This window comes from Hemicordylus capensis, chromosome 10 (assembly GCF_027244095.1).
Source record: "Hemicordylus capensis ecotype Gifberg chromosome 10, rHemCap1.1.pri, whole genome shotgun sequence".
Lineage (NCBI taxonomy): Eukaryota > Metazoa > Chordata > Lepidosauria > Squamata > Cordylidae > Hemicordylus > Hemicordylus capensis.
In genome coordinates this window covers 17,669,319-17,694,397 of record NC_069666.1, presented here as the reverse complement: position 1 = coordinate 17,694,397, position 25,079 = coordinate 17,669,319, and the positions used below count along the sequence as shown (strand labels likewise).

Sequence of the window (25,079 nt, the reverse complement as noted above, 5' to 3'; positions counted from 1 at the left end):
ATGGGAAGCACTTATTTCAGACAGCAGCAATATAGGAAGATGCTGAAAGGCATCATCTCGTACTGAGCAGGAGATGGCAATAGTAAACCCCTCCTGTAGTCTCTACCAAAGTCCTCTACCAAAGACAACTACAGGGCTCTGTGAGCGCCAGGAGTCAACACCGACTCGACGGCACACTTTACCCCATCCAAATAGCTCTGGGCAGTGCTTAAGTTAATCAAGACTCATAGATATCAGTGGTGTTTAGTCATGACTAACTAGTCTGGATGCTGCCCACTGGAAACTTCAGAATTGGTACTGAAATTCAAGGTTCCTGACTTTCTCTCTATAAAATATATATTTAAAAGAACAATAATTCCTAATGTTGCAGGTGTTTGGTATATTTCTGAATCTTTGAAAATATATTCTCATTTATTTATGATGTATTCAAGGGACTTGTTTGCTCTGTGCAGCGAGTGCAGTTTTTGTGGTTTCCTTCTGATTTTGGCAGTTGTCATAGGGTAGTAAAGGGGTTGGCAAACTTGGTTCTCCAGCTGTTGCTGAACTACAACTCCCATCTGTAGCCACAATAAATTGCAGCTTGGGATGGGAGGTATAGAGTCAGCAACAGCTGGAGAGCCAAGGTTGGCTAGCCCTGGAATAGTGATCAAGAAACTGAGCTATGAATTGAGACTTCTCTGGTATGGATCCCAGCTCGGTAATGAACTTCCTTGGTGGCCTTAAGTAAGCCACTTGCCTCAGCCTTTGCTTCCCAGTTTGTGTTGACTTTATCTTGCCGTTTTAGGCACAATGCCTCACAAGGTGATCTCAAAAAAGTAAAACACAATTGTATTAAAATGTTCTTGTGCTTCCTGTAAGCCACAGGGAGATGAAGATGTCACACAGTTCTTCTGACCTTCTGATTATTATTATTATTATTTCAATTTCTATACCGCCCTTCCAAAAATAGCTCAGGGCGGTTTACACAGAGAAATAATAAATAAAAAAGATGGCTCCCTGTCCCCAAAGGGCTCATATTCTAAAAGGAAACATAAGATAGACACCAGCAACAGTCACTGGATGGCTTTTGCTCTTCTGATGGCTTTGGGGTTCTCAAACCTGGTCCTCAGATGTTCTTGGACTCCCATCCTCAGCCACAATGGGCTGAATGGGGAGGATGGGAGTTGTAGACAGTGTTCCCTCTAATAGGGAATCCCCAGATGTTGTTGACTACAACTCCCAGAATCCCTAGCCAAAGGCCATTGCAGCTGGGAATGCTGGGAGTTGTAGTGAACAACATCTGGGAATCCCTGTTAAAGGGACCAGTGGTTGTAGACAACATCTGGAGGTCCAAGGTTGAAAACACTTCGCTTACCAGATTCTTGTAAGGATTACATCAAGATAATGCATGCTAAGTCATTTTAAAAAGTGTTATACAAATGAGTCTTTTATAATTAAAAATCATATTGATTAAGAAAAAGAAAGGTAGAATGGAGAAGATCTTCAGTATTTGAAAGTAAATGTTTAGAAGTGTAAAACAAATTGAGACCCTGCCAGATTTGAACTAGGCTGCAGAAGCATTCTCTAGCCATTTAAGGTGAAAGTTGTATGCTTAGACTGAGCTTTTGAAACTGGCATAGACATGGCTCCGAAATGTGATGGGAACTGGTTTGTTTTTAAGAAACTTTCTAAAATGCCAGCAGTTGTGCAATTTGGATATATTCTAGCTCTTTGTCATAGCTGCTGATGAAATAAAGATATGAACATTTTATTCTTAGGTGTTCATAGTTGAACACTTGGGGTAAATGTGGGTCATTTGGGTAAAATGAGGTGAACTGTCTTGTCATATTTGAGTTAAATGATTCATTTTTCTGTAGGCTTTGTATAATGTGGTGGCATCTGATTTGTTAGGGTGAAATAGAAGGGATGTTTGCTTGACTAAGCAGAAGGTTGCCGGTTTGAATCCCCGCTGGTACTATATCGGGCAGCAGTGATATAGGAAGATGCTGAAAGGCATCATCTCATACTGCACGGGAGGAGGCAATGGTAAACCCCTTCTGTATTCTACTAAAGAAAACCACAGAGCTCTGTGGGCGCCAGGAGTCGAAATCAACTTGATGGCACACTTTACCTTTACCTTGCTTTGTACAGTGAGCAAATAGCTGCAGGAGAGGCAGTGGACTACATCAGAAAGGTGAGATCAGTCTGGAGAAACCCTATTCTGCAGTCCCCTGGCACAGAACATGCTTGGATCAAATAAAAAATCTTGTATCTTTAGGAAGAAAATGAAGATTTCAAATTATTGTGAAATGTTATGGATTAATATTATTTTAAAGTAAATTGTCCAGGAATGGCTGTTACAAAAATTGACTTGAAATTTCCTGATTTGTTAAAATAATGCTTAGGCTGCAGGTTTTGCTGAAACTCCTAAAACTTCTTCAGTTATGTCACTGTACAGACTACTTGGTGTGCATTGTTAACTCGTGATTAGTGAGGATTGGCAGAAAGAATGTGGGCACTGCCTTGAAGGAGTTGGTTGGTTTTTTCTCCATTTCTATTGCTAATGAGATTACTTCCTGAATTTGCATGCCAGCAATAAAACGTGATCATAATCTTTTACTCCAGAGTAGAATTGGAGGTTGGTAAAATGTTCACTAAAAATGCAAATACTTAAGTATTGATCCTTCAGCATTTATGTGGGTGTTCCGTGTGCAGTGGGGATGATAAACTTAAGTATAAATTCAGCTGTAATTTTTTCACAAAAATTGCAAGACATTGTAGGCGATCAAAAGGAGGTGAGCTTTAGAGTGTTTCTCACCATCTACTTATCCACACCATCCTTCCACATCTTGCTTAGCTGTAATTCCTTTATCTGGTTTGAATGAAGCTCCCTTTAGCTGAAGACCAGCAGGGACGTCCTTTTCCCACAATCTGCTCTTTATGTCATTTTGCATGCCAGAATGGCTGTGTACCTGTCTAAATATCTAGCATTCAAGCTTGGTTTCTTCTAACTTAAGGCCACAGTGCCTTTTTCCAGATTCTTTTCTCTCTTGATGCCAGTACTGACAAACTTCGAATTCCATTCTGTCCATCTGTCTCGACACCTGGACTGCTAATATAATTGAAGGATTTGAGAAGCTGATGTTAAGGCATGTGATTGGAAATAGTAATTGAATGAGCCCCTCTGCTGTATTAAGGGAAGCAGCCTCTTGGCCCTGACAGTTGTTTTTATGAAGTGTGGTGGAGTGCCCCAGATCTGCTTCAGGATCCCTAAGGTACTTACATTCAGGATCCATATTACCCAAGAGTCTTGTAGTATCTTGAGACATAAAAATAATTTAGGGCATTATGAGAAATTTGCATTATGTTTTATTAATCCAGGGTTTCTCAAACATGGCCCCCAGGTATTGACTACAACTTGCATCATCTCAGCCACAGTGGCCTTTGGACTATTAGAGTGGGGAATTATGGGAGTTGTAGTCCAACATTGGGGACCCACATTTGAGAATTTTTGGACTTAAAACGAAGCACTTTACAAGGAAATGCTGTAAAATCCTAGCTTATTTGGTTCTATTATAATTGAATATTATTTGACTGAATGGATTTAACACAAGATTTCTGAATATTGTGTCTTGTACTTTCTAAAAACAACAACCCAACAGTTTTATACAGTCCCTTGCTGATGGTGAGTGCAGTCTGAATTGAAGTGCAGTCCACATTTCTGAAACTGCAGTACTTAGGCTGCATGCATTTTAATGGTTTTCTCCGAAGTCTTAAAAATCGATTATGATTTCCTCCATTAAGGCTCAGTGGGAGGAATATTTCTTTAGCTTGTACAGCTCTGTGAAGTAGATAGTATTCTTGTTTACTGTAGAATGACCAGGTAAGGGTTCATAGAACTTAAACACAAGTTTAAGTTCATGCCTGTCAACTGGACCACATTGGCTCTTAGTTTGGCAAGCATAGTTATGGATAGAAAATCCCGACTCTGCTTTCTTTCCAGCTATCTGTTGAACTTGAGGTTCAAGTATTGAATAAATGCAGTATTGATCTCTAAGGTCTCTTCCAGCTCTGAAATTCCTTGAAATATTTGTTCACCCATTTCTTGTAGGAACAGACGGCTGGTGTGGAGATGCAGTTGTCCGGCAATGATTACTGTGTGAAGTGTTCCCAGTATTGGGAATACTTGACCTATACTCTTCGCTCCCCTTCTCTGAACCTGGCATGCGAGTCCTAGCTTCGGTTTTCGGGTTTGCTCCTGATCTGCATGCAAGCAGATTAAAGCCAGCTTGCATGCACTATAAAGTAGTACTCTTCCTTTCTGTATCCTGCATTTGACAGGGCCTGTACCCAGGTTAACTTTTTAAAAGAATCCAGGCACACTCATTCTCACAAACACTGGTATTGAAAGTAACTGAGAGATCCAAGAGATTCAACATGTCACAGTTCTTTTGTCCCCCAAGAAAATTGCCCGCTAATTTAAAGTGATTATTATTTTAAAAGCCCTAAAATGCAGAGGAATGCATAATTCATATATGATTATAAAGGGGATGCGCTGAGAATACACCCATCATATCATCTTCTGCAGACCTTCTGGCACATCTCTTCATCACTGTTCACTTGAACGACTTCTATACGCGTGCTCCAGATACTTGTAGATGTGCTGTGGAGACTCTGAGCTGTTCACAGATTTCTGACAAGCTCACTCTTGGTGTGCCACTTCATAATCATGTGACCTGGGGGCTGTATAGTTAGACCTACCCTGGAGTAAATGGGGAAACCCACAAATGAGAAAGTTGAATCATCGTCCTTGGATTAATGCAGTAGTATTTTAGAGTTTGCTCTATGAAACAAAGATTTTTTACTCTCCTTATAAGCCTTTTGTTTGCAATCATTATAGTCTAACTGTCATCTTAACAAAAAGTGTACTTATTTAATGTTGGTTGAATGTACTCCAAATAAGTAACAGAAACAAGAACCTGCATGAGTTGCCTTAAAAATGGCACCGGCTGCAAAGAAAAAAGACAACACTTCATTAAGTTTTCCCCTCTGGCAGTACAGGAATAGAACGGCAGCAAAAATAATGGGGTCACTTTTTGTATGTTAAAAAAAAAAAGACTGAATAAGGTGGTGGTCAGTTTCCCATTCAGTGAAACAAAAAATTCTACCACTGGAGAATAAGCTACAATTTACAAAAAAAATAGTTTTGAAGGCATGAAACATTACAGTACAATTGACCTCATTAAGGTTGAGGAATACATCGAGTATGGAGTTGTAGAAGATTGACGTAAAATCTTCCCTCCCCTAATTTATCAGGCTCAGTTTGACCTTTCTGATCAGAAAAAATTTAAATCTTTGTTTGGAAAATGTTAAGTATACCTCTAAAGAGCCAGGTATTCAGATAGTGACACAACTAGGGTATGTGATGAATAGGGTATGTGATGAAAATTAGGGGTGTGCAAGGAACTGGTTCGGTGCACCTTTTCTGGTGTGCTGAACCAGTTCAAAATGGCGGTGTTTGAGCCGGGTTGGAAGTGAGGGGTGGGGTGCTATGCACCGGCCACTTCCAGTATTACGCTGACTGGAGCGGCAAGAAGGTACTCAGCTGCCCTGCTTCAGTGGTTTTGGCAGCAGCAGTAGTAGGGAGGTAAGGACACCCGCCCTTCTCCTTAAAGCAACCACCCCCCACCTGCCGGGAGTGCACAGGTCCGCTTCTGTGCACATCCCTAATGAAAACTAGTAGCAATGGCTTCTTGGTAGAGCTGATTTTGGGTGGGTTCACACACATCATGGAACCAGAGGTTCTTCCAGCCTGAAATATTATTTATTCATTTATGTATGTATTTATTGAATCTATATACCGCCTAGTATAAAAAACTCTAGGTGGTTTACAAAATTAAAACTTATAACACTTAAAACACATTAAAATTTTAAAATACAATCTCAGTTGAAGGCCTGGGAAAACAAGTGTGTCTTCAGGCCCCCGTCAAGTGGCGCCTAGGACACATGTCCTGCCTCTCCCCCCACCCCACCAGTTACACCTGTGCCAAAAAACCAGCTTGAATTGGAAACCATGGTGAACAGGTGAAGTGGGTTGCCAAGCTAACTATGATTTGCTTGATGTCTGAATTAACAAACTAGAATGAAGATAGTTGCTGTGCCTCCAAATGCCATTTTACCTAGAGAAGGGAGTTCTGAGCAAATGGAAAACACAAGCCACTCTATATCATAGTTTGTTTTGGAAGGTCGAGCCATTATTTTTGTAAGCTGCTTTGGGTCAGTGGGAAATAAAAGGTAAACATGTTCTTGACAAACATTGCTTTGAATTATCAATTGTGGGTTGTGCAAACTGTTTCATATAATGTCTGAATTGAGCAATTGCATGTGGATACCTGCCACTTATTAACTGCATAGCAGGCCAGGTGAAATGCCAAGAAGGGCGCACATGTTCATAAAATAAGCATGACAAATACGATGGAGGGAGATCTAATTTTATTTTTTCAAAAAAGACCTGAAGGAATGTAATTGGTCTATAAATATCTTCTAGGTAACAGTACAAATTAAGGAAGGGAATTACCTAGTCTCAGAAGTTGGTAGGATGAAAAAGTGCCATGATCGCTAAGCAAAGAGAACTTTGAGCATCTGAGAAGCCTAACTCAAGGTGAGGTAGAACTGAAGCCATAGGTCCATTAAGTAAAAGGGTGGGCGGGCGGGCGGGCGGGCGGGAGCGAGCTTGATTATATAATTCAAATGTCTTCCACAATCTTGCAGCAGTATATAATAGATGGGTGTAAAACGAGGCAGTGTTGCATTCATCTTCACAAAATAGAACAAAAGGTTGTGGTGCTGTTGATTCTCCTTACTTTTGCTACTGCTTATATGGTGGTTCTTTTAGGACAGGGGTTTCCAGCTTTCTACAACTCTCATCATTCCCTGCCAGCAGTCAAGAGTGGTGGGAGTTGTTGGCCAATATTGCAGAATGGCTGAGGTTGGAAACCCCTGTTCTAGAGTATCCTTCAATAAATGCTTAAAGTGAATTCTTATTTTGTAGCAATTATGCTACAGTCTGGAAAGATTCCAAAGGATAATACAGGTTTAGTATCCCTTATCCGGACATCTGAAATCCAGAATGCCCCAAAATCTGGACACCACGCCGGCAGCGGTAGGAGCAGCAGTAAGTGGTGGCTGCGGTTGTTCTCGTTACGTATCTGTAGTGCTGTGGCTTCTTGGGCTGCACTTGGAGCGCGCTGGCGGGCGCCATCGACCTGGTCATGGGAGGCCTGGTCGCTACTGGTCCCTTCAACATGTTTCTGCCTTCTGCTTTCTCCTCCTCTGCTGCCCGCTACCACCGAGGAGGAGAGCTTTATTATTCACTCTGCCCGGTCCACATGGAGACCACAATGTGCAGGCGCTGCCGCCACCATTACCACCTCGGGTTACCCAAAGCATGCTGGGGCTTGTAGTCCCAGTGATGGCAGAAAGTCCCCCTTTTCTTTTACTGGGCTTCCGGCCCCTGAAACTACAAATTTCCAAAATCCGGAAAAGTCTGAAATCCGGAACACTTCTGGTCCCAAGCAGTTCAGATAAGGGGTACTCAACCTGTATATTCTGCACATTGTGGGGTTGGTCATACATCTTCTAATAAAGTGAGGAGAAGCTTCTCATTCTGTTCTTCTGTGCAACATAGAATTTTCTTTCTGGTCTCCATTTACTTAACCCAGGGGTTCTCAAACTTGGGTTCCCAGGTGATGTTGGACCAAACCTCATATCAACCCTGGCCACAACCTCTGGGGACCCAAGTTTGAAAACCCCTAATCTAACTCTTGCTATGCTGAACATGTAGCCCTGTTGACAAGCCCATGTCCAAATATATTCTATTTGGGTTGAAAACTTGTTTTAGTCCTCATCCCAACCCTATTGTATTTTCCTAGCAAGCCCCTCCCATGTCATACTATGGCACTGGTCAAGATTTTGAGGAAATATTGTGACAATTTCAGGAAAGCTGAAATGATTGGCCTTGTTGTGACTACTTTGATATATCAAATATTTGCTGGGATCCAAGAAACTACAAGTAGTACAAGGGTCTCTGGTTTTTTAAAGAGCATCATACTGTGAATTGATTTTGAACCCAAGATTTGTGGTTTCTTGTGAAGGTCTGTGGTATGAATGATCAGAGCATTATTGTTGGAAATAAAATGTTACAGTCTGGCAGGGTTTGATCTTTAATGGAAGGATGCATCTGTCACTGAATTGTTTCCTGTCACATGCTGGTTCCATGGTGCTGACTAGGCAATTTTGGGGATGTGAACTCACAGCAGGTTGCTTGCAGTGGTGTGACACTTATAAATTGCTTATTGTTGACTCGGAAGTTCAGAATATTTAAGTGTGTTGTGCTGCACCAGAGCTGAAATACAAAATGTAAGAAAAACAGAAGTCTTCTATGTAGAAGGGAGTTGGACTGAACCACTCCCCCCCAAAAAAAAATATTCACAGGGAGGAATGCTTGCTTTTTATAGTTCTAGTCTTGAATCCAAACTAGAAACTACCCCCCCACCACTGCCAAAACACCTAATTTTTATCATTACATATATTGAATAAATAATTCCGTATATGTAATGATAAAAATTAGGTGTTTAGAAGATTTTATTTAGCATAGTGAATGGGGTAAGCTTCTCTGTTCTGCAGCCCTAGAGAGTTAGGCAAGAAACTTCATTTCTAATCAAGTAAAGAGAATTCAAATTTCCATTAAATCTATTGGAAAGGAAGAGAGTTATGAAACTAGCAGCAGTATTCCAGATGCAAACTCTTCCTGAGTTATGAAGAAATCTAACCTAAAATATAGACAAATGTGGAATATTTAAGCCTTAAATTCCAAATGATGACTGGAATGAGACTGATTCTTCAATCAGCATTGTCTGTTGTAGATGAAGCTGAGAGAGAATTCAAAACAGCAAGAGGCTCTTTGTGAAAGCAAGCCCTACAAATATATTGATCCCTAATGACTTGACTAGCAAGCCAGAGGTTGCCGGTTTGAATCCCCGCTGGTATGTTTCCCAGACTATTTTCTAGACTATGGGAAACACCTATATCGGGCAGCAGAGTACAGAAAGATGCTGAAAGGCACCATCTCATACTGCATGGGAGATGGCAATGGTAAACCCCTTTTGTATTCTACCAAAGACAACCACAGGGCTCTGTGGTTGCCAGCTGTCGACACCAACTCGACGGCACACTTTACCTTTACATTTTATTGACCCTATTCTCAGCAAATATAAGTCTCTTCCCAGAAAAGATCTAGTCCTGCTTGCTGTCTTTAGTGGCTGACTACCATATCTTGTGGTAGAGAGCCCCATAAGCTGTGTTGTGTGAGAAGTGTCAAAAATTACTTGGTCACCTTCCATCTAGGATTCTCTGACCAATGCTGAGCCTGCCAGGATTCTCTCTCCTTAAGAACAGGCTAAGCCTCTTCACATGAGAATATAAACCTGGGTTATCTGCCTCTAATCCAGGGTTGCAGATAACCCAGGGATTAATGTGTGAACCAGGGCAAAATTCCCCAGCTCTGGTAGTGTGTATCTGGCTACCCCTGCTTCTAACCCTCACTCTTAACCCAGGCTAGTGCAGAGCAGGGGGCCCAGTACCCGAGTTTGTGGATTGTGTGTTTACTTTCTGCTCCAATTGTAGGTAGTGTGATCTGTGAGTGTGCTGCTCTGCACAACCTCTGTGATCACTTCCTTGGATGGGGCTTGTCCCACCTCCTTCCCCCTCAGAGCCAATTAGAGGACGGCTGTGATGAGGTTTTTCCTTCTCCTGGCCACCTGCTGCATTTCGGGAAGGTTCTCCCAATCCTCAGAGGCCTTCCTTGCTCAAATCTCACCAGTGAGGCACTCATCTGGGAGTGGGGGTTGCAGAGCCCGACAGAGAGTAAGGACTCTTTGCCTACCTGTCAAGGATGGGTTAAGGACTTTTCCAAGCCTTATGATCATGTGCAAGCGTCCGCTGACTGAGTTCTGGTGTTATAAACAAAGTTTGATAAGCTTCTTCAAATCGAGGAATTGACAGGGGTATAATTGATCTGATGATATGCAAATCTCAGATGTATGCAAGGTAATGGGACTATTCAAAACAGCAGGAATTGGTGCTAGCCTATTGCCACCAATCAGCAACTGTTGTGACTAATCACTGACCTCCATACATCTGAGCATAGAAACCTGTCTGTAACATCCTTTTTTAAATTCATGACCTTTGGCTTTATTTGCATACATCCTACAGTGGGCTCTAGTCCAGGGGCACACAACATCAGCCCTCCAGCTGATGTTGGACCACAACTCCCATCATCCCCAGCCACAATGACCAATAGTCAGGTGTGATGGGAGTTGTAGCCCTGCAACAACTGGAGGGCCGAAGTTGTGCAGCCCTGCTCTAGCCCATGAATGCTTATGCCAAAATAAAGCTTGAGGTGGTTACCAAATCATAATTGAAGGTAATGGCCAAGCTGAAACCTAAGAGTTTAAAAAGTACCCAGTTCTGTAGTGTTTGACTCCCTGCTGTTTAGAACAACCAACTGAAAGTTTGCAGTAGTGAGGAAAGCACAGAGCAGAAGGAAAATTCTATTTGCTTTTTAATTTTAATTAAGGGTATGTATATTTTAACAGCTTCAGAACAGACTGGGAACAGCTCAGCGTGATAGCATAGCAGTACAGGCATGTATTATGTTTCTGTAGCATTAAGGCAATCCAGAAAAGCTCTCAGTAAAATGTTGTCCTAATAGGCCAGATGATTAATTTATTAAGCTATAATGTGGGCCAGTTCACAATTTGCTGTGTGGAAACCAAACTGAATGTTTTTTCTGTCTTAATAGACTGTGGGATCACTCGTATCCTTGTGGTAATATTTATGCTGCAGCCCTATAAAAACAATTATTGGAAGTTCATCGAATTTTGCAAAACCTGAATGTGTGTATTTTTGTGGTGAGATATATAGCAAAGTTCTTCTTTTCACCGGAGGAAAAGGAAAAACATACACTTGTTTTAAAGAGCATATGTTTGCAGAACATCCTGGAGTTTGTTTCCAAACGTAAGAAATAATCAACATTCTATATATTCATTTGCAAGCTCTTGTAAAATTTCATATTGTTTTTATAAATTAAAAACATCCCAAAGAGGACAGTGCAGTTTCTGTCACTCTCCAACTGTAACATCTTCGAAGAAAAATGTTGTGCAAGTAAAGGGTTGGTCTGACCTGGGCATGTGTGCTTCGTAAGGCTCAACTTGTGAAGTGGGCCAGGCTGGAAGAAGGTTTGTCCACTGACTAGCCAGGGAACTCCATGGCTGAGCAGGCACTTGAATCTGGGGATTCCTTATCCAGATGCAGCACCGTTCATTGGAATAGCTTTTCATTGTCTTTCCAGTTTTGCTTCAGCTTGGTATTTTGTTAGCATGTTCTTTGTAGGATGATTTTGGTATCACTGGGATTAAAGAAAACAGTACGGTATAGAAGGGAGTTTGCAATTGGAGATTCCCTGAGCCAGATCCAGTTGCCTAAATGGCATAATCTGCCTCTGTCCCCTTTTACAAAGTTCATTGACAAAATATCGGTAGGTGTATGGCATCAGTGGCAACAGGCCATACATTGGGGTTCACGGAGACTTGGGCACTCCTTGGACAAGGTGGCTGTTTGGCAGGATTTAGTTACTTAGTGCTGTATTCTGTTTGCACTCAAAACATTTGACCTCTGTGCTTGTGTTTTATGGGTCTCTTTTAGAAAAAAAGGAAAAAGCACTCCTGGGATACAAGGTGGTATGATAGAAGTTGGACATTAGGATGTGGCAGAGATTGTTAAACTTAGGTCCCCTATAACTCCCATCATTCCTGGTCATAATGGCTGAAGACTGGGGATGATAAGAGTTGTAGTACAACATCTGGTGACCCAAGATTGAGAACTGATATTTTAATTGTATGAAATAATCAACAATAAGTGCTTCACATCTTGCATGTGAGTGTAATAATGAAGGACTTGATTCCCCCACCCCACTTCGGGTATGTACAACTGAGTCCTGTTGACAGTAGGCTTGAGCCCGAAACATTTCGGAGGCCATTATAAAGGCCTCCAAAACGTTTCGGCTCCGAGGGCCATTTTGGCGCTTCAGTGCCGGCAGGGGTAGTTCTTTAAGGGTGGGGGGGTGCACATACCCTTCCCGCTGCATTTCCCCCGCCGGTGCACGCGCGATCACTACTTCCAGCCACTTCCGGACGATGAGGACAACGGGGCGGCAGGGAGGAACACTGCTGCCCCGAGGGGCTTAAAAAGAACGGAGCGCTGTCGGGGGAAATGCGGCGGGAGGGGTGAGTGCACCCTCCCCTGCCCTTAATGAACTACCCTCGCTGGCACCGAAGCAACTTCGGGCACATCCCTAGTTGACAGTGGTTGAATGTACTGCCTGTAATTGAACTGGGAAAGATAATTCTGATATCGGTCCACACAAAGGAATACATAAATAATCCTGTTTTTTAAGCAGTACATGGGGGATAGTTCCAAATAAACACTTGTTTTTAGTGTGTGTCTGGTCTGAGGGGTTAATAAAGCTGAGTAATAATGAATAATGAGAACTGTTAAAAGAAAAGTACTAGAGAGCGCTTGTCTGATACTGCGGCTATGTAGCATGCAAGTGAGAAACCGCTGGTCTAATTTTTAGACTCTGTGGAACAGCTGATATCTTAACAAATATAAAATCATCTTTACAAGGGGAGGATTGTGATTGTATTTAGCTGGTATGGGGAAATATAGGTCAGAATTCCCTGTGTCACAAAGAGTGACCTCTTCAAAGAGTGAGCAGCATTATAGTGCTGCTTATGACAAGCAGCTCTTCCTGCACCAGGCCTAGACTACAATGCTGTTTATAAGTAGAAATATTTTGTATTAAACCAGAGAAATCACTGAAGCATCATTCACATTCAACTTTTGTACCCCTTAGTACCATTATTTACACTTCCTGTGTGGAGAACAGAGAGCACATTTTCAGGTAGTCTCTTCAAGCTAATTTCACAGACCACGTGAAACTGCTTAAACTCTGATGGCTTGTTTTTCTAACAGTGCTAACCAAACTAAAGCACTCTGCAAATTGTAAGCTCTGTCCTATGCTAAAAGTCATGTAATAGTTGTTACTGTAGATAAGCATGTCTTAACTTTTTTTGCCTGCAAGTCCTTTGCTTTCTTCACTGTTCTAGCTGCCTTTTAAAAAAATGCTTAATTGATTATTGCTTTTTAAAATCTGTTCTGTAATGGCTGTTATGTTGCTGGTAGCAAGAGAGGTGGGGTACAAATGTTTTAAAATATAAGATCTGTTGTCTTTCTGCTGGTCGGTCACTGCATTTCTGCTGCCCCTCCCTCTAGCTGGGTTTGTCAAGTCGCCCATGTCAGAAACTAAACTCACGGGGGACGCCTTTGAGCTGTACTGTGACGTGGTTGGGAACCCCACTCCAGAGATCCAGTGGTGGTATGCTGAAGTCAACCGGGCTGAATCTTTCAAACAGCTATGGGATGGTGCTCGAAAGCGCCGTGTCACCATTAACACTGCCTACGGGGTGAACGGCGTGAGCGTGCTGAGAATTACTCGCCTTACCTTGGAAGACTCTGGGACTTACGAGTGCAGGGCAAGCAACGATCCCAGAAGGAATGACCTGAGGCAAAATCCTGCCATAACGTGGATACGGGCCCAGGCTACCATAAGCGTCCTTCAGAGTGAGTTCAGCACCCTACAGTAGTAGTACTGTAGTATCTAGAGGCAGTCCAGTGACCCTTCCCCCTCACCTGTGACCCTTGGTATAACCCTCCCCATTGTCTTTGTTTTCGTTTTTTGGTTTTGAACCCAAGATTGTTCCTCTGGTTGTGGTGCATAACTGTGTTTGCCACCTTTTCCCTACATCTCTCCTAGGACCAAAGGGCTGGGGAGAAGTCCTCTGTGCAAACAAGCCCAGTATATGGATTTGTCTATTCCCTCCCTTTTGCTTTCTATAGTAGACCTCCTGCTATCCTAATGCTGGCTTCTTCATGAGTGCCTTTTTATCTTTTCTGTTACTCCCTGATCTAACCACTTTATTTATTTATGTTGTTGGGATCTTGTGGAATGCCTTCCATTTTATTCTCATGGCTTTGAATTCATAAACTTCTGTAGAAATCCTTCCCCTCTGGGGCGGGGGGGAGAGTGTGTGTGTATGTGTGTGTGTGAGGGGTGGGGAGAGAGAGAGAACAAGAACGAGAACGTGCACCTGGATTCTCCCCCCTGCCCCGAAGTCACAGGTCTTGATCCTCCTGCACAGTAGCACCTTACTGATGCAGTCACTATTCTCTTCGTGCAGGCATTCCCAACCTTGGGTCTCCAGCTGATGATGCATTACAATTCTCATCATCCCCAGCCCTTGTGGTCTTTGGCCTTGTGGCTGGGATTGACAGGAATTATAGTCCAACAATGTCTGGAGACTTTACTTATTTGATTTATATACTGCTCAATTGACCAAGGTCATTGAAGCAGTTTACAAAAAGGAAGTTGGGAACCCATGCTCTAAGGCAGGGGTAGGCAATCCTGGCTTTGCAGCTGTTGCTAAACTACAGCTTGCAAATTGTGCCTGGGGATGATGGGAATTGTAGTTTAGCAACAACTGGAGCACAAAGTTGACTTACCTCTGCTCTAGGGTAACATCACTGAAGTGAATAATGGTTATGTAACTTGCAGAGATAATATTCTCCATCTTACGGTATCGTATCACAAGAATACAGTGATACGATATTCACCATCTTACTGTATTGTATCACATAGCACTGAGGTGGGCATCTGACATAAAAAGCTGAGTTGAAGAAGATGTGGTGATCTTGCACCACATCTCTCACTTTTATTGTAATTTATGCAAGTGCTATACAAATACTTCTCATCTCATACTTCTCATCTCATATGTTACATGCGCGTTAGGTCCCATTTGATGGTACCATTTTATAGTTGATGGGTAAACTAATTCAAACATGATAGACACACCAATTATATCCCCATCTAAATCATGAAGCCAGCAGCAATAGACTTCAGTGTATATTTCCTAGCACAAAATAACACTGAATTATGGCTGCAGTAACTACAACCCAAACAGTCTAAACAATTTACTGCTTGCTTTCTTTCGGCAGTGCTGCTGTTGAATTGATGCATCCCGAGGAACTGAATTCTGGGTTCTGGTGTCAGGTTTGAACTGCAGCATAGTTGCTGGACTACTTATAGAGGGAATGTCAACCAGAATCAATATGTTGGGCCACTTGTGTTTCTGTGAGGCGTTTAAATTCAACGTTTTCAAGAACTATGTTGGAAAACAAGAGAACGTGTTTAACAGCCTGACTCTTACCCTGACAGTGGAAAAGACCAAGCAGATGTAGGTGAACCAAGTTCATGGCCAGGCATATTAATTGCTATGCCTAATACCACCCTAAAAATAAAAAACCTAACTACTTCTAATTCTTGTCTTCTATTAGCAACCTCTACTTCTTAACTACCTCTTAGTCGTTACAAACTACCCTAGTTCAGAGAACCCACAATGCAGAGGGGAAGGCCATCCAGTTGGGCTGCACAGCCTGCCAGATGTTGGACTACAGCTTCCATGATCCCCAGCCATAGAGGCCAGTAGGGATGATGGGAGTTGCATCTGGAGGGTGAAAGTTGTTTAGTTCTGCCTTACAGCAAGTTGCTGTTTTCTGTTAAAATAAAGGATGATGAGTGATGAATCCAAAGCTTTCAATTTAGTAAACATGTGATAGGTTTGCTGAAGAAAAGTAAAATGATTTAACATAGGGTTTTTTCTTGCATTCACCTAGTGTGCCTCAGGATTGGATCTGAAGGTTGCAAATTTCTTTTCTTAGAGTAAGGGCCAAACTAAACTCAATTTTAATCATGTTTGCACTTGAATATTCTGTGTGTTCATGCATGTGTGAAAATAGCAGGTGTAGGGACCCTTAAAGACATGACATGGGAAGGGAGTAATTAACTCCCCTCCCTCCAACTCTGGCTGCTCTTTCAGTCCAGGACCCCTGCTCTGCAACTCCTATTTGTGGCCAAATAGCACAAAAAACACGCAAGGACAGATGATGTAATTAAAATTGCATTTGGTTTGGCCCTTAAATTCATTTTGACAGTGTTTGCTGATGCTCTCTCAAAACGTCTCATCCCCTTTGGGTATTATGGGGGACTTGCCCTCATCAGCTTGGAAGTACAAGCGTGCACAGCAAGAACTGTTGTAGATTCAAGTTGCACAAGGTTTCAGGCCTTAATATTTTCACAAACTGAGGTGTTGAAAACAAGAACAGTTTGTTCAATCTTGGTTGTGGAAACTAGGCAATTCCCAAAGTCTGTACCTGCACTTCAAAAATATTCAAGGCTTTTAATGATAAGATTTGAGAGAGCAGAGCCTGATGCAAAATGGTGTTTGGTTTGCTTAACTGCAAAGATAGTAGAGACATTATCCTCCCCCATGGATTCCTTCTGTTATTACATTCTAATATTTTGGTTTCTTCTACCTGATCACTTAAGCCTTTTTGGTCTTTTATTGTCTAACATTACTTGCTTGTTAACACTGTTACAGAATAAGTATGGTCTCAACCTTTCTATTCTAAAGTAAAAACAGAAGAGGCCTAGTAAAGTATAGCTTCTAGTATTAAAACAATAAAATAAATACTGGTACAATATCACTAACAGATGGCTGTCCAACTTGTCTTTGAAAATGTCTGGAACACGGGTTCCAAACAGCAGGTAATAGTATCCCTAGGGCTATTTGGAGGGTTCCTAGGGATACTCGGTGCCCTCCTACCTTCTTATGCTGGAGTCCCACTATTTGTTCCCCATCTGAGGATCACTGGCTCAAAGCCAACAGAAGGTGTGCATGGAACAGGTTGGCCTAGTTCGGCAACCAAACCAGTTTGTGGTCCAATTTGGGGACATACTTGTAAAGGGAAATCTGACATGGATTCTGCTTTACAAGAAAAGAGGCATTCCATATCCTAAGGCTGTGGGTTGGGCGGGGGGAGAAAAGGGGTACTTTGTACCTATCCAAGGCAACGGCGACATAGGAACATAGGAAGCTGCCATATACTGAGTCAGACCATTGGTCTATCTAGCTCAATATTGTTTTCACAGACTGTCAGTGGCTTCTCCAAGGTTGCAGGCAGGAATCTCTCTCAGCCCTATCTTGGAGATGCTGCCAGGGAGGGAACTTGGAACCTTCTGCTCTTCCCAGACTGGCTTCATCCCCTGAGGGGAATATCTTACAGTGCTCACACATCAAGTCTCCCATTCATACGCAACCAGGGCAGACCCTGCTTAGTTATGGGGACAAGTCATGCTTGCTACCACAAGACCAGCTCTCCTCTCCAGGACATCAGACGAGAACATCAGCAACCGCTATTGCAAGCCCCCCGGTGTGGAGCTTGGAATAGCGGTTGCTAATGTTGCCTCGGGTAAGGTACAAAATACCCTTTCTCCCCCCGCCCCTGAATCCCCAGCCTTAGGATAGGGAATGCCCCTTTACTTGTAAAGGAGAATACACGCCAGATTCCCCTTTACACATGTATCCCCAAACTGGTTTGGGCCAGTTCTTTTTTAGAACTGGGGCTGGGCCAGTTCAAACTCAGACCGGCCAAACCAGGCTGGTTCGATTTGAACCACAGCCCAGAATTGAGCCTTCTCACACATCCCTAGCCAGCACGCCTCAATGATGTGTCTGCTACAGAGAGGGAGGGAAGAGGAGGCTGAAGCCCCTCCTCTGCTGCTGATTGGCTGCCTGTGTGCTGAATCTCATCAGACCCCTACTCTCAACCTGACTGACAGACTTCAGAAAATTAGCACCAGGTACTCCCATTGACATTAATAGGACAAGTAAACTTGTCCTATTAATTTCAGTAAGACTGCTTAGGAGCAACTTAGTGTGGATGTGAACAACGATTGTAGTAGACTGTCTCCCTAACACTTAAATCTATGTTTTTATGTGATGTAAAGTGTGTGTGTGTGTGTGTGTGTACACATATGTACACACATGTACACACACAGATATTGGGCTGATAAAACCAATCCCCTACCACTACCTCCACTGTGTGGTACACATACTTATTCAGCAGTGTTGGGTTCCACCACACTCTTAAGACAGCAGTCAGCATTTACTGCGATAAGATCTTGACTTAAATAGATTCTAGCAATCTGGGACAAAGACAGAACAGTAGGCACATCTGGCAGTGGTGGAGCCCCTGAATTACCTGAGATGCTTCTAACCACATTTCTGGAAACTAGTGTTCTATTCAGCTTATGTAAACTAAGAAAGCGCAAGTATAACTGTTAGCAAGTGATGGGGAAAATATGCATCATGTATCTGTTTCTTCGTATGTGATTCTTTAAGGTAGGGGTTCTCAAGCTTGGGTTCCAGATGTTGGATGACAACTCCCATCATGTGTCAGCCACAATGGCCAACATCTGGGAACCCCTGCCTAAAGGAACTATTGAAGAGTCCCATATAGGGGTATGCACAAAACCAGTTGGCCCAGTTTGAGACCAGACTTGAACCGGACTGGGTATATTCGGTTTTGCACACCCCCGAACACCCCCCGCTCAGCTCGACTTTGAGCCGGTTTGGGAGTTCTAAATATGGGGGGGGGATCTTTTCAAAAACTCAGTGCTGGGTCCAGGTCATCCGGTGGCCTCTGGGGGATGCTGCCGCGGCAGGGTCTCAGAAGGTTCCCCTTGCCTCGGCCAGCATCCCCCCTCCCCGTCTTTTTGGGACCTCTCTAGCCCTCTCCCGGCTCACAGTGGCCATTTTTGGAGGCAGCCACACATGCACACTGATGCGGGGAGGGTGGTTTGGCTTGAAGTCAAGCCTAACCGAACCCAGCCAGGCTCTGTTTGACTCGAGGGCAAGCCATCGAACAGGCCCAGTTCAATGGTGAACCGGCTCGCCCTTGAGCCGGTCCGAACATTCCTAGTCCCATCTCTATAGCTAATGTATAGCTGGTAGCTAATGTGTAACCTCTTTGCAATAGGTAACTGCTGTCATGAGAAAGTAATGGGCAAAAAGGTATCCAGCGTGCTGTGAACTAGAAAATGAATTTATATGTGCAACACAGAGTCTAAACCTAATGACAGGTTTCCATATGGTTTTTTGTACCATTTATGGCATTGCCATTTATGGCAATGAGAGCATTCAAAATGCTGGGGTCAGAGCTACCATGAGAAAAAATTACTCTTGCAAGTAACTCTGCAGTTGCTCAGTTTTGGAACTGGACCGCTTGCCTCATTACTGCAGTACAACTTTCATCTCCAAGTATCTTGTTGCATCCTCCTTTTCCTCCCTCCTGCCTTCTGGTTCTTGTATTTCTCTGTGAAGTCACTAGGGAAATAATTCACACACATTATCCCTTATTAGGGTGACCTTGGAAAATACTGCAATGGTGCTTCTTGTGTATTCAGGGATGACTGGTTTACAAAGTGTATTTTGTCTGCAATGCTGCCTCATTCTAACTTTTTCTTATTGCACCTGTACAGCATATGAGGAAGAGGAATAATAATAATAATAATAATAATTCAATTTCTATACCGCCCTTCCAAAAATGGCTCAGGGCAGTTTACAAAGAGAAATAACAAAAAGGATGGCTCCCTGTCCCCAAAGGGCTCACATTCTAAAAAGAAACATAAGACACACACCAGCAACAGTCACTGGAAGTACTGTGCTGGGGGCGGATACTGTGCATAGACTATGCACACTATTGGCACCTTGAGAATGAAGCTGAGGGGGAAATCTGGTCACTGGTGTGTTCGTATCTTCCATGGGGTATGCCATTTTCTGGCGTGTATGCTACAATAGGAAAAGCATAAATTTCTGCTGGAGTTGTCCTGTAATTTGGGAAGATGACACAATATTTATTGAAGGCTAGACTTGCCCTGGGACAATCCTGCTGATGGCCTTGACTACATTGCTGCCTTTCTTTTATATCAGTAGTGTGTATGTCCCAAACGAAAGAAAGTCAGAATAAAGTACTTTTTAAGCCAATAATAATAATAATAATAATAATAATAATAATAATAATAATAATTAATAAACAACTCAATGGCAGGAACACCATACAAGCCATAAACACCTGGGCTATAACTGTTATCAGATACACTGCAGGAATAATAGACTGGACCCAGGCAGAGCTAGAGACGCTGGATCGTAAGACCAGGAAAATCATGACCATCAATCATGCTCTGCACCCCCGCAGTGATGTAGATAGGCTATAAATCCCTCGCAGCTCAGGTGGAAGAGGAATGCTGCAAGTCCATCAAACAGTAGAGGAGGGGAAAAGAGGCCTTGAAGAATATATAAAGGACAGTGAAGAAGATGCACTTCAAATGGTCAATAACACGAAACTATTCAACACCAATGAAAGAAAGCAGGCCTACAAGAAAGAACAAGTCAAGAACCGAGCAGAAAAATGGAGAAATAATCCCCTGCATGGTCAATATTTGCACAATATAAGTGGAAAATCAGACATCACCAAGACCTGGCAATGGCTTAAGAATGGCAACTTGAAGAAAGAAACAGAGGGTTTAATACTGGCTGCACAAGAACAGGCACTAAGAACAAATCCAATAAGAGCAAAAGTCAAAAAATCAACTACAAACAGCAAGTGTCGCCTTTGTAAAGAAGCAGATGAAACCGTGGACCACCAAATCAGCTGTTTTAAAAAGATCGCACAGACTGACTACAAACAAAGGCATGACAAAGTAGCAGGGATGATACACTGGAACATCTGCAAAAAATACAAGCTACCTGTAGCCAAACATTGGTGGGACCATAAAATTGAAAAAGTTGAAGAAAATGAAGATGTAAAAATATTATGGGAATTCCGAATACAAACAGACAAACATCTGCCACACAATACACCAGATATAACTGTAGTCGAGAAGAAAGAAAAACAAGTGAAAATAATCGACATAGCAATACCAGGGGATAGCAGAATAGAAGAAAAAGAAATAGAAAAAATCACCAGATACAAAGATCTACAAATTGAAATTGAAAGGCTGTGGCAGAAAAAGACCAAAATAATCCCAGTGGTCATTGGCGCCCTGGGTGCAGTCCCAAAAGACCTTGAAGAGCACCTCAACACCATAGGGGCCACAGAAATCACCATCAGCCAACTACAAAAAGCAGCTTTACTGGGAACAGCCTATATTCTGCGACGATATCTATAACAACTGACAATAAAATTCAGCCATCCCAGGTCCTTGGGAAGGACTCGATGTCTGGATAAAACAAACCAGTCAATAACACCTGTCTGACTGTGTGAAATAATAATAATAATAATAAAGTGGAGAAGCTTTAGCCACTGGTTTGGAGTTGAATATTAAGAAATAGATTCTAGTTTCTTAGCCTGACAGGAACAGTAGTGCATATGCTGGTAACCTCCAGACTTGATTACTGTAATGTGCTCTATATAGGGCTTCCTTTGTATGTAGTCCAGAAATGGCAACTGTCTGTGTGTGAGGAGAGCGGGCTAAGCCCGCTCTCTCCACTCACCCTTACAAAGGAGGTCTCACTGATCGTGAGACCTGCCTCCTTGAAATTCTCTCCTTTTGGGCTCCCACCTCCCTCTCACCAGCAAATGGGGGCACAGGCCATCAAAATGGCACTTGAAACTTTTTGAATAGAAACGGGGTTGTTTTATTTGGAGTTTGAAACAAGCCCTTTATATAAAGTGTGTTTTGTTTTGCGATTGAAACACTCAGAACTGTCTGTTTAGAGTTGAAATGTTTCAACATTGAAACATTTTGTACATCCCTAGCATTTTGGGATTTGGTTGTTATGCTAATTTCTCAGTCTGGTGTAAGTCTCTACTTCATGTTCTACTTCAGGTTCTTATTATGGTATGGATGTGTTTCACTTTCCAAGGTACTAGCTTGATTTTGCCATGTGCATAACCTACATCATTACAAGAGGATTCTAAATCTGTCTGGCTATTGCAGTAGCCAGCCACAACTTTTCTTTTCCCCCCAAAGACAACATGTAAACTATTGCTTGGGACATGTATAAAACAATGTTGGTTGTATGTTCCATACTGAATACAATATTGCTGACCAGAAGAGAATTATCAGTCTGGATGATAGTATTACCATTCTCTAAAATACTCAGATAGAATGATATGATTTTGCATATTGTGTAGTGGTGGTGTGGAAGGAAATGAAGAGGGAAGACCTGCTGCTTCTTTTTTTTAAAGTGTTAATCAAATATTTCTGCTCCCTGTGTATGCTTAATTCTGTGGCCTTTACAGAACTAAACTTTCATTCCAAGACAGGGCTGTGGCAGTGACGGATTTTAATGCTAAATGGAATGTATAGAGAATGCGTGTGTGTTGAGATTAATTGGATCTGTTCTTCAGGGAGACATAAAAGCCAGCTTTGATAGGAGAAAATCAAGAGTTTGAAGGCAAGATGGTTAATGGATAATAAAGCAGTTGAACTTCTCATTACCCAGCAGCAGAGATTGCATTTTTGTGTTTCTGTTAACAGTACTTGTAAACAACTGTCATCTCATCTTCTCTTCAGTTGTCACCTTGATTTGAGGATGCTTTTACAGATGCTTTTTAATCTTTATGATATGACTTCAGATCACATTAATCTGAAAAATGCTGCCAATGAGTTCTGCAGAACTCTTCAGGATAAATATTCTTTGTCAGTCAACACTTTGTATGTAGTGTTACTTGCAACAATGTAGTGTTACACAGAACACCACAGTTCAACAGATCATTCATCATTCCATATAACTCCATTCCTGTGATTTACTCTGAGAAGCATATGTGCAAATCAGAGCCACCATGTATATTTTAAGCTTTCTGTTTAGAACAGGGCTATAGGCTCCTTTTTTGATTGTCCTGTTTCAGTTGTGTGCAATTTTTTTAAAAAAAAATCTAATAGCATGATTTTCTTTGGCAGGTTTGAACTGGCAGTGCTAACCAGTGGGGGTGGGAATCCAAATAGTATGCTTCTCTATGTCTTTACTAGGGTTTGTCTATCAGCAAGGGCTTTAGAACCACAAGTGTATGCAAGATTACCCAAAGAACTATTACCGAAATAGATTGAATATTTGTGTTTTGATTCAGTCTGAAGCATGTGGGTGTGTCCAGATATCACAGATGTTGCCGGGATGGAGGTGACTTTGCTTGTATAGCCACTAACTGTGCCTTTTCTATTTTGAGACTAATACAATGCAAAAGTGTATGACTACTATTGATCTTGGCTGTGATTGCGTCAAAGATGAAGATCCCCAAATTATATTTGATCTCTCTCCTTTTTTTCCCTTTCATATAGGGGGACTGGTCCTAGTTGCCTTTCTCGGCTGGTCAGCTGTTTACTGTATGACTTCTTTGATGTCTCCTAAGCTAGTGAAGCCGTGTTCCATGTGTAGTTCACTTCCCTCTCCCAGTTCCTCTGATGTTCTTAGCTGTGGTGTGTGGAACACATTTCCTGCATAAAGACTCATAGTACTCTCCTCTTTTTTTTTTTAAATGTGCCCTTTCCCCCCAGAACCCAGAATCAATGCCAGTGATGAGGTGGTCATTCACTCAGCTTCTCCTATCACACTACAGTGCAACCTCACAACCAGTCCCAGCCCCCTCAGTTACAGCTATTGGATGAAAAATGGTGAAGAGATCACGGGCACTAGAAAGACTACAGAGACTGCAGAGTACAAGTAAGTCTTCAAGAAACCTTTCTGGTACTGTCTCTCTACCTATCAATAAAGCAGCAGCATCAGTGGCTAAACACAAGTCTTGAGCTTGTGAGTTCTGTTGTGCAACAGTTTTGATCCTGTTTGACTCGCTTCTACCTGTTAGACTCGCTTCTACCTGCAGCGAGTAATTCCCTTAATGACTTCTGAAGCCCTTTTTTAAAATTCCTGTTAAGCTGGGAAGTTCTTTAAATTTGTCAATGGGTTGTTTTGAACAACATAGTCTTGGTTATGTGGTACCAGTGAAGGATCTCAAAATCCAAAAGGAAAATACCAGCAACAGCCACAGGGAGGGATGCTGCCTCTGTCCAGTTACCAAGTGTTGATGTAGGTCTCTCATTCACTCTTCCCACTCCCTCTCACTTAATGGTAAGTCTTACAGGAAAAGCAGTACATTCCTGGTATGTTTGTTCATTTTGGAAGCACAAGTGTTGGATTCTCCAAACTTTCTCTCTCCAAATACAAATTTATTCTAGTTTAGGAGCTCTGCCTCTCAATTGTAATATGAAGCCAAACTAGATTGGTTAGATTTTTATCCTGCTTTTTGACTGTCAAGTCCTCAAACTTACATTAAAAAATATAGGAGGCACTCATTAGACCGCTTCTGAAGAAGCCTGCCTTGGATCCCTCAGAGTTAAGCAACTACAGACATGTCTCCAAACTTCCGTGGCTGGGCAAGGTGATTAAGAAGGTGGTGGCCTCCCAGTTCCAGGCAGTCTTGGTGGAAACTGATTATCTAGACTCATTTCAGACTGGCTTTCGGGTGGCCTATGGGATGGAGACTGCCTTAGTTGGCCTGATGGATGATCTCCAACTGGGAATTTTATTTTATTTTATTTTTTAAAAAAATTACATTTTATATCCTGCTCTTCTTCCAAGGAGCCCAGAGCGGTGTACTACATACTTAGATTTCTCCTCACAAAAACCCTGTGAAGTAGGTTAGGCTGAGAGATAAGTGACTGGCCCAGAGTCACCCAGCTAGTATCATGGCTGAATGGGGATTTGGCCTCGGATCTCTCCAGTCCTAGTCCATCACTCTAGCCACTACACCACGCTGGCTCCCTGAATTGTCAGGGAGTGTAACTCTGTTGGTCCTTTTCGAATCTCTCGGTGGCCTTCGATACCAGTATCCTTCTGGAACGTCTGAAGGGATTGGGGGTGAGAGGCACTGCTTTGCCGTTGTTTCGCTTCTACCTCATGGGCAGATTCCAGATGGTGTCTCTTGGAGACTGTTGTCTCCATATTGTCTCCAATGTTTAACATCTACATGAAGCTGCTGGGAGATTTGGTGCAGGAGATTTGGTGCAGGGTGTTATCAGTATGCTG

The 25,079-nt window shown here is 42.4% G+C and overlaps 1 protein-coding gene across 1 annotated transcript in view; it reads left to right on the top strand.

The window, feature by feature from the left end:
* Positions 1-25,079, top strand: part of NPTN (neuroplastin) — a 57,823-nt gene that overhangs the window by 1,969 nt on the left and 30,775 nt on the right. The window contains exons 2-3 of the mRNA XM_053273099.1: positions 13,372-13,719; positions 23,552-23,717. Of these exons, the coding sequence (XP_053129074.1) occupies positions 13,372-13,719; positions 23,552-23,717 (514 nt within the window). The remainder of the gene's footprint in view (positions 1-13,371; positions 13,720-23,551; positions 23,718-25,079) is intronic.